The 18,682-nt window shown below is 39.1% G+C and overlaps 1 protein-coding gene across 7 annotated transcripts in view; it reads left to right on the top strand.

Annotated features, from left to right (window-relative positions):
- The window catches only part of NAA25 (N-alpha-acetyltransferase 25, NatB auxiliary subunit), an 83,267-nt gene that overhangs the window by 61,550 nt on the left and 3,035 nt on the right, over window positions 1–18,682 (top strand). For 6 of the 7 annotated variants that reach the window (XM_008004770.3, XM_037996506.2, XM_037996505.2 and 3 more), the window contains 7 exons: window positions 397–522; window positions 4,343–4,586; window positions 4,996–5,119; window positions 6,101–6,166; window positions 7,651–7,748; window positions 8,882–8,992; window positions 15,079–15,225. In XM_008004770.3, the coding sequence (XP_008002961.1) occupies window positions 397–522; window positions 4,343–4,586; window positions 4,996–5,119; window positions 6,101–6,166; window positions 7,651–7,748; window positions 8,882–8,992; window positions 15,079–15,225 (916 nt within the window). The remainder of the gene's footprint in view (window positions 1–396; window positions 523–4,342; window positions 4,587–4,995; window positions 5,120–6,100; window positions 6,167–7,650; window positions 7,749–8,881; window positions 8,993–15,078; window positions 15,226–18,682) is intronic. The other variant, XM_073021119.1, reaches the window with a different exon arrangement.

The following is an 18,682-nucleotide window of genomic DNA, read 5'->3' as shown; positions in this document are numbered from 1 at the left end:
AAAGGGAGACAGACAGTGGAGAAACAGAACTTGGTACATGTCATGGGAAATGATAGAATACTGCCAGCAACATCTTGGGACCATTACAGAAGCCATTTAGGTCATGGTCATCAACACCTGGTCCCTATTGTGCTTACAAAGGTTCCTCCTTCCCTACAAATCAAGAGATTTCAGGAATTAATGCTGATCCCCTTTGTTTTGTGTGGGCTTCCAGAAGCCTTTTTCTTGCCATGTAGCAAGCCAGTTTGATCTGTGCTTGGTTCTGTTTCACCCTATATGAGCCCTTCCTTCCTCTTTCCCTTCCTGTCTAGTAAAACAGGAAGTCCTGATTAATAATATTTTCTGGCTATTTTACTATTAAAATAATACATGAATTTTTTTTTTTTTAAATCACAGATCAACCAGTTTAGCAGAAAGTATAAAGTCAATGAACCTTAGGCCAGAAGAAGATGACATTCCATGGGAAGATTTACGAGACAACAGAGACTTAAATGTTTTTTTCAGCTGGGATCCAAAAGACAGGTAACTGGAATTTAACCCCAAGCAATTTTTAAAGTTTTTTTTCTTTCTTTTTTTTTCTTTTTTTTTTTTTTTTTTTTAAAGAGACAAGGCCTTTAAAGAGACCAAAATCATAGCTCACTGCAGCTTTGAACTCCTGGGTGAAGCAATTTATTTTTAAAGAATTAAGATGGGCCAGGCGTGGTGGCTCAAGCCGTTAATAACAGCACTTTGGGAAGCTAAGGCGGGTGGATCACTTGAGGTCTGGAGTTCAAGACCAGCCTGGCCAACATGGTGAAACCCTGTCTCTACTAAAAATACAAAAATTAGTTGGACATGGTGGCATGTGCCTGTAATCCCAGCTATTCAGGAGGCTGAGGCAGGAGAATTGCTTGAACCCAGGGAGCAGAGGTTGCAGTGAGCCAAGGTCGCACCATTGCACTCCAGCCTGGGCAACAAGAGCAAAACTCCATCTCAAAAAAAAAAAAAAAAAAAAAGAATTAGGATGAATCTAAAGTTAAAAAAAACAAACTCCACTTTACACAAATATAAAATAATGTGTGTGTTGTAGTGATCAGAAAATATAGGTAAGCCAAATGAAGAAAGTGTAGCTCACCCCTATGCTGGGATTGCCAGTTAATCTAAAAGTTAGATCTACTTCACAGCATATATGAGAATTCCAGACGGATTAAAGACTATATGCTAAATTTTAGATTCCTTAGAAATTGTAGAAGAAAATATAGAAAAATATTTTTAAATAGGCGAGGAAAGCCTTTCTTAGCATTATACCAAATCTGGAAGCATAAAGAATTTAACTTCTGTAAATAGAAATAATAAATTTGTTAGGTTCTAAAGGTTTGTAGTAAATTTCTTCATATAAATATCCTTCATATGTAGAGAGAACTCTTAATAGTCAATAAGAAAACAAGAAATTGGGGAAAGGGCTTAACAAGAAGTTCAAAGAAACACATCTTACAGCAATAAAGATTTTGTTTCTAGCAAAAAAAGATGAATACTTGTGGTCAGCAAGACTGTGTGGAAAATACTTATTATGCATTTACACAGGGATAAATTTTATACAGTCTTCCTATAGGGGATTGTAGTGATCTATACCAAGATTTAAAACGCCATACACCATTTAATTTGGCAGATCTGCTTATAGGAAAATAGAACCTAAGGAAATAAATGCAGAAACATGCTAAGATGTGTATGTGAGGTAGTTCTGAACATTCTGTGATTTGTGGGTTGCCAAGGCCACATTCAGTGATTTAGAATTTTTGAGTCCCAGAAGGACTCACAGGGCTGAGCATATAGTTGCACTCAACGGCTAAGGCTTATTATAATGAAAGGACACATGACAGAATCTGGAAGGGAAAAAGGAACAGGCAGAGTCTGGAGAATTCAGACTTCAGTGTTTTCTCCCTCTGAGGGGAAACACTGAGTATGCTCCTTTCTCTAGCAGGGAAAAATGCAGTAATACAGGTGGAATGTTCCTGCCCAGGGAAACCCAGTAGAGACTTGGTGCTTAAGGTTTCATTGTTATGTAGGTACACTCTGTCTATCCTGAGTGGAAAGAAAGCAGGTATTCACTATAAACAACATGGTTTATATAAACAGTCTAGGCACAGCGAGCCACTCTTATTTTAGGGAACAGTTGGAGTGCAGAGTTCCCAGACATCAGCCAAGGGCCAACCTTGCAAGTAGGCCCTTCTAATGATAATAGCTACAGGCCTGCTATGTTAACTCTTTCTACACACTGTCATAAAAAGATGAAGTTTGCAAAATAGTGTAAATACTCTAACCAGTTTGTTTAAAATTAAGTTGTATACATACTATTTTTAGTTACTTGTTTTTTTAGATAGAGCCTGTTGCGTACTGTAACCAATTTGTTTAAAATTATTAAGTTGTGTAAGTATTATTTTTAGTTGCTTTTTATTTTTGAGACCTAGTCTCTCTTTGTTGCCCAGGCTAGAGTGCAGTGGCGTGATCTCGGCTCACTGCAACCCCCACCTCCTGGGTTCAAGTGATTCTCCTGCCTCAGCCTCCCAGGTAGCTGGGATTACTGGTCCCCACCACCACGCCTGGCTAATTTTTGTATTTTTAGTAGAGACGGGGTGTTGCCATGTTGACCAGGCTGTTCTCAAACTCCTCGCCTCAGGCAATCCCCCAATCTGGGCCTCCCAAAGTGCTGGAATTAAAGGTGTAAGCTATCTCACCCAGCCCCAATTTTTTTTTTTTTTTTTGGGGGGGACAGAGTCTTACTCTGTCATCCAGACTGGAGTGCGGTGGTGCAATCTCGGCTCACTGCAGCCTCCACCTCCTGGGCTCAAGCAATTCTCCTGCCTTAGCTTCAGCTGGGACTACAGGCGTGTGCCACCACAGCCGCCTAATTTTTTTTGTATTTTTAATAGAGATGGGGTTTTACCATGTTAGCCAGGATGATCTCGATCTCCTGACCTCATGATCTGCCTGCCTTGGCCTCCCAAAGTGCTGGGATTATAGGTATTAGCCACTGCGCCCGGCCACAGCCCCTAATTTTAGTTAGATTTTTATACATCCGCATTACAAAAGTCTAAAAAGATCTATACCAAACTTGATAATACTGTGGGTATTGGTTATCAGGGCAGCTTTTCTACCTTTTACATTTTTCTGTCATTTGAATTTTTTATATCATGTATTATTATTTTTATTAGAGACAGGATCTTACCCAGGCTGGAGTACAGTGGCGTGACCATATCTCACTGCAGCCTTGAACTCCTGGGCTCAAGCAATCCTCCAATCTCAGCCTCCCTAGTATCTGGGACTATAGGTGTGTGCCACTACGTCCAGCTAATTTTTTGTATTTTTTTTGTAGAGACTGGGTCTTGCTATGTTTACCAGGCTGTTCTCCAACTCCTGGCGTCAAGCGATCCCTTACCTCAGCTTCCCAAAGTGCTGGGATTACAGGTGTGAGCCACCACTCCTGTCCTCATGTATTATTTTTATAATCAGAGGACAAAGTGTCATTTATAGGGAAAATGACCTCTTTTTTTTTTTTGAGATGGAGTCTCTCTGTCGCCCAGGCTGGAATGCAGTGGTGCAATCTCGGCTTACTGCAAGCTCCTCCTCCCTGGTTCACGTCATTCTCCTGTCTCAGCCTCCCGAGTAGCTGGGACTATAGGTGCCCACCACCATGCCCAGCTAATGTTTTTGTATTTTTAGTAGAGACGGCGTTTCACCTTATTAGCCAGGATGGTCTCGATCTCCTGACCTTGTGATGCGCCCACTTTGGCCTCCCAAAGTGCTGGGATAACAGGCGTGAGCCACTGCGCCCGGCCGAAAATGACCTGTTGAATAGGTTATCATTCCCATTTTATTGATAGTGAAATGGTGTTTGAAAACATTTTGGCTTGTCTTAGGTCATTCAGCTAGTAAATGAAAGCTGGAACCATTCAAAGCATCTTAACTGGTGAAAGTTAACTTTTAAAAGATTTGAGGCCAGGTGCGGTGGCTCACGCCTGTAATCCCAGCACTTTGGGAGGCCGAGGTGGGCAGATCATGAGGTCAGGAGATCAAGACCATCCTGGCTAACACGGTGAAACTTCCAAGCTGTTGGAAGTCTCTACTAAAAATACAAAAAAAAAACTAGCTGGGCGTGGTGGCGGGCGCCTGTAGTCCCAGCTACTTGGGAGGCTGAGGCAGGAGAATGGCATGAACCCAGGAGGCAGAGCTTACAGTGAGCTGAGATGGTGCCACTGCACTCCAGCTTGGGTTACAGAGCAAGACTCCGTCTCAAAAAAAAAAAAAAAGACTTGAAAGCAATGAATTGAATAAGTTAGATAATTTGGGGATGTTTCTGTTTAAGGGACGTTTCTGAAGAACATAAGAAACTTTCCTTAGAGGAGGAGACCTTGTGGTTAAGAATCCGATCCTTAACATTGAGGCTGATCAGTGGACTTCCAAGTCTCAACCACCCTGTGGAGCCAAAGAACTCGGAGAAGACTGCCGAGAATGGGGTATCCTCCCGAATTGATATTCTTCGTTTGCTCCTTCAACAGTTGGAGGCAGCCCTGGAGACAGGAAAGCGATTTATTGAGAAGGATATTCAGGTACCATCAATATATATAATTTACCGTCAAAGTTGCAATAATTATATTTATGACTGTTTTATAAACAGGCGTTTGGGGTGAGTGAGTAGTAAGGAATTGTTTTGTCCCAGTTTATGGCTTCTGTAGGAGAAAGAGGAATATTTTAGACTCAGAGGGAATTGCAGAGGCTTCCTCAATATCCAGACTAGTGAGGGAGAAAGCAAAATAACTTTTTGTGATGGTAAGTTTTTAATAGCTAGCAACAAATTAATATAGATGTTCTGTTTTTACTGTAATGATTCAGTTTATTAGTTTGCTGATTAGTGGCTTTTAGCTGAGACAGGTTTTTATTCACTAGTTACTTGATTTTCTTATTTTGTATGCATTTAGATGGATCTAGAAGAGCATTATTTTTCTCCCTTTTTTCCAGTATCCTTTCCTTGGTCCTGTACCTACTAGAATGGGTGGATTCTTTAATTCTGGCTGTTCTCAGTGCCAGATAAGCTCTTTTTATCTTGTCAATGATATTTATGAGTTGGATACCAGTGGTTTAGGTAAGTGTACACTGTGTGTTTACAGGGTGTTTGTCATAGAAAATGTAGTACACGTAATAAAATGTCTATAACCTCACATTTGGAAAATTTTAGAGTATATGGCAGCTGGAAGCTGTTCTGGAAATGTCTGGTTTAGTATACAAGAGGGTACAGTCATAGGTTACAAAGTAATGTTTTAGATGCTTAAGTCCATTCCATATTTAAAATCACTTGTTAGGTCCAGAAGTTGAAGAAATTCTTCATTTGTTGAAAGGCTGTTGGATTTTAAAAATGAAGCAGTAGCCTGGGCGCAGTGGCTCACGTCTGTAATCCCAGCACTTTGCGTGGCTGAGGCAGGCGGATCACCTGAGTTCAGGAGTTCGAGACCAGCCTGGCCAGCATGGCAAAACCCTCTGTCTACTAAAAATACAAAAATTAGCCAGGCATGGTGGGGGGTGCCTGTAGTCTCAGCTACTCCGGTGGCTGAGGCAGGAGAATCGCTTGAACCTGGGAGGCAAAGGTTGCAGTGAGCCAAGGTAGCACCACTGTACAGCCTGGACGATAGAGTGACACTTTGTCTCAAAAAAAAAAAAAAGGAAAAGAAGCACTAAACTTTGTAGAGAAGAGATTTTTTTTTGTAAGCTCTCAACCCATGAAAATCACAAATACTCTATAGATTTTTCCTTTTATTTATCTATTTTTTTAAATCATAAGGTTAGTAGATCCTACCATTTAGAGTGTTTGAAGCACATAGATTTTAAGCCCTGTTAAAGAATTTTAGGTAGTACCTTTGGCAGAAAGGTAATTAGTGCCTTTCCTTTTATTCTTCCTTTTCCTTTCATTATCTTTTTCTTTTTGTCTCAAAATAATGAAAAATGCATAAGGGTCTGTAGAGAAAAGAAAATGTCCTTGCCCATGAACTTCTTGCAGGTATTTATCTTGCTTCTTTATCTTACTAAAAATGGAATTGAATGTTTTTCATTTTTTGTTTTTCAATTTTAGAGGATACAATGGAGATCCAGGAACGAATAGAAAATAGTTTTAAGTCTTTACTAGACCAGTTAAAAGGTAAGTTTTCCTACTGTAGATTCCTGTATTTGTGTCTGGTTGTATGGCAATAGCTTGGAAGTTCTTTCCCCCATTCCCAAACCCAGTCACCCAGAGATAAGTAAGTAGTGTTAACACTTTGGAGTCAATACTCCTAGATGCCACCTAAGCACTTATATGTGTGTGAATGAAAATACAGATAAAAAATAATTTTTAAACATAGAAAATGGTGTAATACATGCTTTTTTGACTTTAATTTTTTTTGTTATTTTGGATATCTTTCCATGTTAGTTATATATACTCCATTTATTTTCAAGACTGCATAATATTCTATAGTATTGTATTAACATTTTTTATGTTCTCCCCAATTGGTGACATATTATGTATATGAGTTATTTCTTCTACCAATGCTGAAATGAATATCTTGGGACAAATTGTTAGGATATTATTTGAGTCCTTCCTTGGGATTAAATTCCCAAGAATTTAATAGAATTATTAAATTGTTAAATTCCCAGTAATTTAATAGAATTGTTAAAGGGCACATATATGCATCTTATATCTATAAGAGTCTTTCTGGCCGGGCGTGGTGCCTCATGCCTGTAATCCTAGCACTTTGGGAGGCTGAGGTGGGAGGATCACAAGGTCAGGAGATCAAGACCATCCTGGCGAACACGATGAAAACCCGTCTCTACTAAAAATACAAAAACATTAGCCGGGTGTGGTGGTAGGCACGTGTAGTCCCAGCTACTCAGGAGGCTGAGGCAGGAAAATGGCACGAACCCGGGAGACGGAACTTGCAGTAAGCCGAGATAGTGCCACTGCACTTCAGCCTGGGTGACAGAGCGAGACTCCGTCTCAAAAAAAATAAAGGAGTCTTTCTTTTTAGGACCCTAAAGGATTTTTTTTTTTTTTTTTAAGAGATGAGGTCTTGTTATGTGGCCCAGGATGGACTCTAACTCCTGGACTGAAGCAGTCCTTCTGTCTTAGCCTCCTGAGTAGCTGGGACTACTGGTGTGCACCACTGAGCCTGGCTTGGTCTTATATTTTATTGCCCAGATGAAGAATGTCTGAAAACTTAATGATTAAGATTATGATAATAACATTTATTATCTGTTATGAAGATGCATTTCTACAGTGTACCTTTTTGGTCTTTCAGTATGAAGATGCATTTCTACAATGTACCTTTTTGGTTTTTCAGTTCATAATGGCACAAGTCTTCTGTGCTCATGATCTGTCTGAAAAGGCTTCGCTGGTGTTTAGACCGTAGAATATATAATTTTTAAGGCTACCTTTTATATTTTGAAGACTATAGAGCAATAGCATGGCTTTTTAAAGAACTTAAAATGGATAGTCTGTCCTTTGGAGTTGGGTTCATTATGGAAAATGAAAAAAAAATTGCTTTCTAAATTAAGTTTTTATTTGCTTATTCTTTATTTGTGTGTTGTGTTCCTTAAAATAGCATTGAAATAAAAGCTGAATAAAAGTAAACTGTTTTTTGTTTTCAGATGTCTTCAGTAAATGTAAAGGTGACCTCTTAGAAGTTAAAGACGGTAACTTGAAAACACATCCTACTCTTTTAGAAAATCTAGTTTTCTTTGTTGAGGTAAGTTTTTGTTCTCTTCCTACAAGACAGTGTTGTTCTTAATGGTCTACAGGATTCATTTTTCAACAGTGAACAGGTAATAGGCACCTTATACCTGCAACTTAACCCAGCATCCCTGTTTTTGTTAATTGAAAAGCAAATTTAAATCATTTTTAAACCAATTCCTTCCAAGAATTCTAAGATGATTTCATTCCTAATACTTAGGTAAAACTTCTTGAAATTTGCTATACTCATCTCTAAACTCCAGATTCACCCCAAATCTAGCTGTTTTCATTCTCCTTTCTGACTCACTCTTTATTACGTAGTTTAATTCTTTCAGCTTCTTTTATTTGTTGTTGTCATTTATTAATTGCTGAGATATGCATTATGACAGCATCCAACAACTGATACAGCAAAACTCCCTCTTCTTTTTTTGCCAGAGAGAAAAGGAGGAGGATTGCAAACACTCATAATCTATTATCTTTTCTTTTATTCCTGTCATATATTTCTTAACCGTTCTCCCCTTACTGCTCTGTGTGGGGAGTGTACACTGTTCTGGTGATTGGCAAATTGTAAGTGCCTAAGAGATTTTTATTAAATGAATAATAAGCGGACATATATGTACATGCACACACTGTAGTATAGATGAAGACATATAAACAGCTAATTTGATACAATGCAGGATATGTGCTGATCAACTGGGTAGATTTCTCCATACATCTGTAAGTTAAGATTTGCAGGTAAGGTGGTATCTTACCTGCTTGGAGAGATGTGAGGGGAGAGGCATATTGTAAAGAACCTTTGGATTCCATGCCTAGGAATTTGGACTCTTCCCTGAGTGAAAAGGATGTTAATCGGTCCCCACTTCTCCAGGGAAGTGACAGAAAATTGGAGTGAAGTGGAGGATGGATTTTGAGCTAGGAGAGCCATAAGAAAGGCTGAAGAGTTAGGTCATTGTAGTATTCTGAGCAGGAGATGATGAAGGCCTGGATCAGTAGAGTGATTGCAGAAACTAGAGTGGAAATTCACATGAGAAATTGAAGGGATTTACATAGAAGAACTGCGTTAGAATTTGTTGAATCCATTGCTTCTAATTTCCTGATAGATATTTTTAGTGTAATCCTTATTGGTGAATTTGCAATTTTTCCTTTCAGACTATTTCTGTTATCCTTTGGGTATCCAGTTACTGTGAGAGTGTCCTGCGACCATACAAACTAAATTTACAGAAAAAGAAAAGGAAGAAAAAAGAAACCAGCATCATCATGGTAATAACAGTAACACAAGTGATATACAAGTACCAATCTGACCACATGCTACTTTTTCTTTTCTTTTCACTATTTTCCTCCATGTTGAGTCCTTAGGATCCTATATGCCAGGCTTCTCCAACCCACAGCTTTGAATGCATCCCAAACCCGTAAACTTTCTTAAAACGTTATGAGATTTTTTTAGTTTATTATTATTTTTTAAGCTCATCAACTATTGTTAGTGTTTTGTTTTGGTTTGGTTTGGTTTGGTTTGAGATGGAGTCTCACTCTGTTGCCCAGGCTGGAGTTCAGTGGCACTATCTTGGCTCACTGCAACCTCTGCCTCCTGGGTTCGAGCGATTCTCCTGCCTCAGCTTCCCAAGTAGCTGGGATTACAGGTGCCCGCCACCACACCTGGCTAATTTTTGTATTTTAGTAGAGATGGGATTTCTCCCTGTTGGCCAGGCTGGTCTCAAACTCCTGACCTTGGGTGATCTGCCCACCTCGGCCTCCCAAAGTGCTGAGATTACAGGTGTGAGCCACTGCGCCTGTCCAACATTAGTGTATTTTATGTGTGGCCCAAGATAGTTCTTCCAGTGTGGCCCAGGGAAGCCAAAAGATTGGACGTCCCTGCATATGCATTGTTTTTCTCCCCTAACCTTAAAAAAAATTTAAATTACACACCTACAGAAAAGTTGAAAGATTGATATGACACCCATAAAGATCTTTACCTAGATTATCAACTTTTAACCATTTATCACATTTGCTTTATCTCATTTGTTGAACCATGTAAAAGGAAAGTACAGACTTATGACATGTAACACATCAGGATAGAACGACGACAGGTCTCTGTAAAACCGTAATACTCAAGAAAATTTCAAACTCAAGAAACTTAGCATTGATACAATAATATTATCTAATAAAGTCCATATTCAGGCCGGGTGCGGTGGCTCACGCCTGTAATCCCAGCACTTTGGGAGGCCAAGACAGGCAGATCACTTGAGGTCAGGAGTTCAAGATCAGCCTGACCAACATGGTCAAACCCCGTCTCTACTAAAAGTACAAAAATTAGTCGGGCATGGTGGTGAGTGCCTGTAATCCCAGCTAGTTGGGAGACTGAGGTACAAGAATTCCTTGAACCCAGGAGGCAGAGGTTGCAGCGAGCCAAGATAGCGCCATTGCATTCCAGTCTGGACAACAGAGTGAGATTCCATCTGAAAAAAACAAAAAACAAATCAGTATTCAAAGTTTTCCACTTATTCCAGTTATGTCTTTTATATCCTTTTCCAGAATACTAGAATGCCGTCAGGGATCTGACATGACCTTTAGTTGTCATGTCTGTTTACCCTTCTTTAATCTAGAATGTTTCCTTAACCTTTTGCTTTGTTGTTGTTGTTGAAGACACTAGCTAGCTTTTTGGTAGAATGTCCCACAATCTGGATTTAGATAATCACTAAATGTAAGCTGATTGCTTATATTGAAGTTAAATATAGACTTGTTGTCTGTTTTAGTGAGTTAAATCAGGAGTCACTAATGTTGTTGTGTCCCATTATTAAATAATGAAATCTGAAATCACCAATAATGGGACACTAATGTGATTCATGTTGTTGTGTCCTGTTATTGGTGATTTCAGATTTCATTATATGATTAAGGACATATCTACCAGATTTCTTCATTATAAAGGTGCGTTTTTCTCTCTGTAATAAGTAAGGTATGGGATAATGCTTGAGTCTCTGAAAATCCTATTTCCCAATGGCCCTTCACCCACTAGTTTTAGCATCCATTCTTAGTTCAACGCCTGAATTAGTTATTACATTGATGTGTCCCAAATGATTTTTTAAAATTCTGTATTTTATCATTTATCAGCTGCTGTTATTTTGTAAAATAAGAGATGTCCCAACCCATTCGTATATATTTGAATATATTCTAATTTGAATATATATATATTTTTAAATGTCACTATTTGAGTATCACCATGGACTCTTTTTAAAAAAATTCACTTTATTATAATCCATTATCATCATTTTCGTTTGGATGCTCAAATTGTGCCAAATTTGTTTAGCTCCTTTAATCTAGTTTCTGTCCTTTAACATGTCCTCATCAGTTTTGGGGCCCTTTCTGGAATAGCATAAATGCTCCACATACTTGGTATTTTCTCACTGAACTGAAATCAGACATTTTTTCAAGAGCACTGGTTCCTTTATGGGCAATGAATTTCAAAACCAAGATCTAGGTGTTAGTGTGCTCATTGCTATTGGGGTTTCCTGGCTTCTAGTTTATTTCTGTGATGAGACCTTAGGCAGTGTTTTTATGCATGCGCGTACACACACACACACACACATGCACACACACAGTTTTACGTGATTTTTTTTTTTTTTTTTGAGATGGAGTCTTGTTCTGTGGCCCAGGCTGGAGTGCAATGGCCTGAACACTGCAACCACCACTTTCCAGGTTCAAGTGCTTCTCCTGCCTCAGCCTCCTGAGTAGCTGGGATTACAGGCAGGTGCCACTTTCCCAATTAATATTTGTATTTTTAGTAGAGATGGGGTTTCACCATGTTGCCCAGGCTGGTCTTGAATTCCAGACCTCAGGTGATCCACCTGCCTTGGCCTCTGAAAGTGCTGGGATTATAGGCATGAGCTACCATGCCCGGCCTACAAAAAGAATTTTTAGTGATACTTTCAAGCCAGCATTTTAGTGATACTTTCAGTTTCAAGAGTTCTTTCCACTCTTTCCCTCATTCCCTTTTTGTAGCTTCTTTTTCTCAGAGTGAGAACCCTGCATCTAAATATCAATATATTTATTTGTTGTTTCACAATAAATACTAAATAGTTTTGGGAATTCATACATCAGTTACACTACTAGTTCCAATAAACTCATTAAAGTTCAAATGTTTTGCAATTCTTTTTGTCCTTAGAATATGTTCCAGTGAGTGTAGACAGTTAAGATACTCTGTAAAAACACTGGAATTAAAAACTGAGATTACTTTTTATTAATATGATATAAAGTTCATTTCCATTTGTATTCAGTTTAAGGGTTCCCCCATCTTTATTGATTTAATTTTTGAATGTGAAAAACAGTAACATAATTTTTTTCCATTTCACAGGAAAATAATTTAGTGCTCATTATAGCTCATGATGTGCTGTTTTATTAAGGTTTGAGTTTATGTTGGATTTTTGTTCACTGTAGCATTATAATAATCATTATCGGCCGGGTGCGGTGGCTCAAGCCTGTAATCCCAGCACTTTGGGAGGCCGAGGCGGGCGGATCACGAGGTCAGGAGATCAAGACCATCCTGGCTAACATGGTGAAACCCCATCTCTACTAAAAATACAAAAAATTAGCCGGGCTTGGTGGCGGGCGCCTGTAGTCCCAGCTACTCGGAGGCTGAGGCGGGAGAATGGCGTGAACCCGGGAGGTGGAGCTTGCAGTGAGCCGAGATCGCGCCACTGCACTCCAGCCTGGGCAACACAGCAAGACTCCGTCTCAAAAAAAAAAAAAAAATCATTATCATTTGAAAATGTTGGCTGGGTGCTGTGGTTCACACCTATAATCCCAGCACTTGGGGAGGCCATGGTGGGGAGATTGCTTGAGCCCAGGAGTTTTGAGACCAGTCTGGGCAGCATAATGAGACCCTGTCTAAACAAAAAAAAATTTTTTAATTAGCTGGGCATGGTGGCATATGCCCATAGTCAGTCTTAGCTACTCAGGAGGCTGAGGCAGGAGGATCACTAGAACCTGGGAAATTGAGGCTGCTATGAGCTGTGATCGCACCACTGCACAAGGCTGGATGATGACAAAGCGAGACGCTGTCTCAAAAAAAAAAAAAAGTTGATGTTTCAGTTATAAATTGACTTTCTGAACAATTCAGTTAAATTCAGGAGTTCCTTAGAGTGGATGCGCTGCTGAGTGTTGCTATTCATTCAAAAACAAAGGATATTTAGATATGAATGAGGGCGCTTCGAAACTTTCTTCTATTCATGAGAATTAAACAACAAGAACAGAGACAAAGATAATTTAACTGATCAAGAGTACAAAGTTCGAGGCTGGGCACTGGTAATCCCATGCTTGTAATCCCAACACTTAAGGAGGCAGAGGCGAGAGAATAGCTTGAGCACAGGAATTCAAGACCAGGCTGGGCAACATAGCAAGATCTCGTTCTCAACAAAAAGGGGGAAAAAAAAAAAGAGGGCAAAGTTTGAAAGTATAGGTCAGACTGGCTTTGTTGCTGTCCTTCTAATGAAGCTTACAACCCTAGAACATGTCAGATAGCTTTTTGGTAATTGCCTTTTGTAGCGTTTTTTGTTGTTTTTCTGGTTTCTAAAAGTGAGAATGGTTTTTCTGATATCAGAGTAACCCATAAAGGTGTGAATAAAGTGAAGATCATTCATATACCCACCAGTCAGTAATAACCACTGCGAAAATTTTCATGGTGAACAAACCTGCTATCCAGAAGGTTCTGTAACTTGCCTTTTTGTTTTCACATAACAGGGTATCTTGGATATCTTTTCATGTTAGTAAATATAGATACATCTCATTACTTTTAATGGTTATATATTGTACTGTTATATTAATATGCTATAATTTATATTGATGAATTGTTGGTTCTAATTTTTTGAATATTATAAATATGCTGCTATTGAGATACAGACAGAGCCACAAAGATACATTTATAATATAATTTTTCTTTTTTTTTTTTTTTTTTTGAGATGGAGTCTCACTGTCGCCCAGGCTGGAGTGCAGAGGATCTCAGCTCGCTGCAGCCTCTGCCTCCTGAATTCAAGCGATTCTCCTCCCTCAGCCTTCCGAGTAGCTGGGATTACAGGCGTGCGCCACCACGCCCAGCTAATTTTTTTGTTGTTGTCGTCGTTGTTGTTTTTGAGACAGAATCTCGCTCTGTCGCCCAGACTGGAGTCCAGTGGCGCAGTCTTGGCTCACTGCAACTTCCACCTCTCAGGTTCAAGTGATTCTCCTGCCTCAGCCTTAGGAGTAGCTGGGATTACAGGCGCCTGCCACCATACGCGGCTAATTTTTGTATTTTTAGTAGAGATAGGGTTTTACCATGTTGGCCAGGCTGGTCTCGAACTCCTGACCTCAGGTGATCCGCCTGCCTTAGCCTCCCAAAGTGCTGGGATTACAGGCATGAACCACTGTGCCTGGCTGTATTTTTGGTAGAGATGGCATTTCACTATGTTGGCCAGTCTGGTCTTGAACTCCTGACCTCAAGTGATCCACCCACCTCAGCCTCCCAAAGTGCTGGCATTACAGGCATGAGCCACCATGCCTGGCATATAATATAGTTTCTTTAGGATAGCTCTTAGATCTGAAATTAACTGTATATATATATTTATACAGTTAATAAATGTATATCCCCAACAGTGCTGAATGTGTCTGTATCTTTATAACCATTTGGGTAGGTAAATATTGGTATCTCCTTTTTCTAATACTGATTTTTAAATTTTTGTTGATATTGAACTGTCCAAGAATACTTCTTGAGTGAAAAGCTAGCCTTATTGATGGATTGGCTAGGTTTTTTAGTTGTATCACATGTTTCTTGGATTTCTTTGGTATGTTTTCTATTCTTTGTCCAAGTTTCTTATTGTGGTAGTAATATTTTTCCTATTTATATGTGTTGAGCTACTGGGTTCTTAACATAATAATGTTACTAATCCCCTGTCATAGGTGATGCAGTTTTTTTTCAGTTTGCTATTTGTCTTTTAACTTGAGTGATTTTTTTTTTCAATGTAGTAATATTTTTAAAAACAAGGATAATCTTTTTAATTGTTTTTAGCTTACTGTGATGTTTAGAAAGGCTTTTTTAACGTCAGTGTCATGATTGCAGAAGTTGTTACCTAATTTTCTTCCAGTGCTTTGATGGATTTTTTTATTTAAGTATTTATTCTATCTGAAATGTATTTTAATATCACTGTGTGTTATTTTGTATCTCCAAATGTCTAGCTGGTTATTTTAGTACCATTCATTCACTTGAAACCACTAGTTTGAAATGCCACTATTTAAATTCCCTCATATCTTTCAGTAGCTTTTGTGATGTAGATATGGGTAATATGTTTGATAATATTTCAACTCTTTTTTAATCTTTTTCCCAGCCACCTGTCTTTACCAGTTTCCAAGACTATGTTACTGGGCTCCAGATTTTAATTTCCAATGTTGTGGATCATATTAAAGGGCTTGAAACATATCTAATTGCACTTAAACTTGAAGAACTTATTTTAGAAGACACTTCTCTCTCACCGGTAAGAGATTGTAGGCAATCAGCAATGTTTTCTACACAACACACACACACTCTCTCTCTCTCTCTCATCTTTATCACAAGGATAAGTTAAAGTTCAGTTTATCATTTCCTCTTTATAAGACTTGTGACTAGAAGGTGCTTGGCAGTAGTTTCTTGTTGTGTTGGTGGTGGTAGGTTTTTTCCCCCTCTTCATTTTTTCCCATACCTCCTCCTTTCTATACATTTTTGGGGTTGTTCTTTTACTATGAAAACTAATGCCAGCATTTTGAGGAACCAGCCATATTTTGAAATCCAGGGACAATCTTGTTGAGTAGAATTTACCTGCTGCTGAGTTAGCTGTCTTCCTTGCCACCCAGTTATCACCTAAGAAAGGAGAAATGCTGGACATCAGAGGTAATTATGTCAGTAATAATTAGGCTAGAGCAAGCCAACCAAAAAGGGAATGAAACCAAGTATGGAATCAAACGTACCACCATCAAATGTCTTCTGATATTATTTTAGGTCTTTTCAAATTCTAGTAGTTAGCAAAATCCTTATAAAGCCTTTTCCCTTAAAATAATAATTCTTTTTTGTAAATGTTAATTCATCGGCCTGGAGTAGGTTTAGGATTTTGATAGGGGCCAGAAGGACTCCACCAGTGGTGGAGTCATCTGTTTCTAGTCTGTTGCTCCACGCTGATTTTTAAATTTTTGTTGATACTGAAACTGATCTTAAGAAAATGCTTCCCTCCAGGAGTTTGTCTGAGCTAAACTGCTGATGAGGGAATTTATCCAGTAACTTGAGGGCAGCCATCATCATAGCACCAGACCTTCATAGGAAAGGGAATGAATAGAATTTTCCTTCTTAGCACACCAGCCTTAAGAGATTGTAAGCCCCTCTTTTGTAAAGCTTAAAAACGTTAGACTTTGAACAAGGTTTTTACTGTGGGAAAGGGCTCAGAGCAGTTCATATTACCAAAGATTGATTTTAAAAAGCAGACATGGGTTGGGCGCGGTGGCTCACGCCTATAATCCCAGCACTTTGGGAGGCTTAGGCAGGCGGATCATGAGGTCAGGTGAAACCCTGTCTCTACTAAAGAAATACAAAAAAATTAGCCGGGCGTGGTGGTGGGCGCCTCTAGTCCCAGCTACTCGGGAGGCTGAGGCAGGGGAATGGCATAAACCCCAGAGGCGGAGCTTGCAGTGAGCTGAGATCGCGGCACTGCACTCCAGTCTGGGTGACAGAGTGAGACTCCATCCCCCACCCCCCTAAAAAAGCAGACATGTTCATATTGAACTGAGTGAGTGAAAAAATCACTCCTTTCAAAATGAACATGTCTGCTTTCTTTAAGAGTGGGGACATTTGAGGAAGATTAATTGGTTTTCACCAGGTAGAAAGAAATGTAGGAAAAGGATCCCAAGCAGAAGGAGGCACAGATAAAAGCACAGGGGCAGGAAAGTGAATTCTGTGGTGCAGTGTGACACAGTTGGCAGGGCCAGAGCTTATGGTGTACGGGAAGGGGTACCATAGATATACTATTAGATATGAAGATGATAGGCACAATAGCCCTGTTTTGACTATCAAGTGGTTGTTTATGTTAAAAGATCTCTCTGCATCCTGAAATGATGAGCAAGAGTTATTTTCAGAGTTCTAGAGGTTATCCTTAACTTGGCCATGCTCTAGATTTTTGAAGCCCTAGCTTCTGTTCTTGTCTTTTGACCTTGGGAAAGTTATTTAACCTCTCTAGGCTTCAATCTCTTTATCTGTAAATGGGAATGATAATAATGCCTACTTCATAGGATTATAGCAAGGATTAAACAAAGCAGTAATCGGCCTTATATTGCCTACTTTTGTTAAAGTCATGTTTCATATAGTTACTGAGCAGTACCAAATACCTGATGCATATGGTGCTGGCTACTTGTCTTTTAAAGGTAAAAATCTCTTCAATTCAGTTTTCATTAGGCTCCTTTGCTTTCTTTCCTCCCTTTCTTTCTAAACTTGAAACACTGTGAATAAGGTCTCTGGACTATGACCTCTAGTCCTGATTCCCTTTCTTCCTTCCTATGGGATATCCCAGTGAAACTGGTTGTGTGTTAGGACCTTTTTGTGTGTATTTATATTCATAGAGAAAATATACAGTATTTTGTTATTTTGTACTTTAAAAAACGTAAATTCGGCCAGGTGTAGTGGCTCATGCCTGTAATTCCAGCACTTTGGGAGGCCCAAGGCTGGAGGATTATTTGAGCTCAGGAGTTCAAGACCAGCCTGGGCAACTTAGTGAGTCCTGCCTCTTGAAAAAAAAAGTTTTTTAAAATCAGTTTTATGTTCAAGAGATCTGTTCAAGCTAATGCCTATGGATCAATCTTGTTCATTAAACAGCTGCAGAATATAAATGCACCACTGCTACTGGACATTTTAGGTTGTTTCTTTATATTTGCTTTTTACATATGTTACCGAGTGAAATGTGCACACCCTTCTATGCACATTTGTATTTCTAAGGAAAATTAGACCTGAAGTACTAGTATTGTTGGGTCAGAAAATATATTCCTTGTTTCTTCTACAGTTCTGGGCTCTGCAGCACTCAACTTCATGTAAACCTAATCAGTCTTCAGCCAGCCTCCTTTCTCTGTGAGAACTCACTCCTTCCCCTTTGTTTTTTGTAATCTCCCCAAACATTTGTCAGCAAATAATAACTCATATTAAAGAATATATATTTGGTCTCTTGAACTCAGGGGCTTTGTCAATATGGAGGGAGACTTGTTAATATTGTAACTGGAAATGATGGAGTTGGTAAAGTTGAGGCCATTATTAAAAGTGGCTGTGATGATGTACAAATTAGTAATAAATTTCTACTTTTTTCTGATGAAAACAATCAGAAATCTCAAATTTTCCACTTTGTATAGCTTATAACAAAATAGTAGGGATTTTATGTCCAAACTAGTCATAATTTTCTATTTTTATTGATTAAAAAGTAGTAATCAGAAATCTCAGTTTTTCTTCTTTTTTTTTTTTTTTTTTTTTTTTTTTTTGAGACAGCTTCACTCTGTCGCCCAGGCTGGTGTGTAGTGGCACGATCTCAGCTCACTAATACCTCTACCTCTCGAGTTCAAGCAATTCTCGTGCCTCAGCTTTCCGAGTAGCTGGGATTACAGGTGTGTGCCACCATGCCTGGCTAATTTTTGTATTTTTAGTAGAGATGGGGTTTCACCATGTTGACCAGGCTGGTTTCGGACTCCTGGGCTCAAGTGATCCACCTGCCTGGGCCTCCCAAAGTGTTGGGATTACAGGCGTGAGCCACTGTGCCTGGCCCAGTTTTTCTACCTTATATAATTTACAACAAAGGATACTTGAAAGAGTAATGATGCTAAAGCAATAGGGTTTCCATGAAGAATCACATGGAAAAATACCCATTTGTGATGGCCTTTTGCTGCCTTTGCATTTTATGCAATTGAAAATGACCCACTGTGTTCTGATGGAGC

This window comes from Chlorocebus sabaeus, chromosome 11 (assembly GCF_047675955.1).
Source record: "Chlorocebus sabaeus isolate Y175 chromosome 11, mChlSab1.0.hap1, whole genome shotgun sequence".
Lineage (NCBI taxonomy): Eukaryota > Metazoa > Chordata > Mammalia > Primates > Cercopithecidae > Chlorocebus > Chlorocebus sabaeus.
The sequence above is the reverse complement of the archived record's forward strand: the minus strand, read 5'-3'. Positions and strand labels throughout refer to the sequence as shown.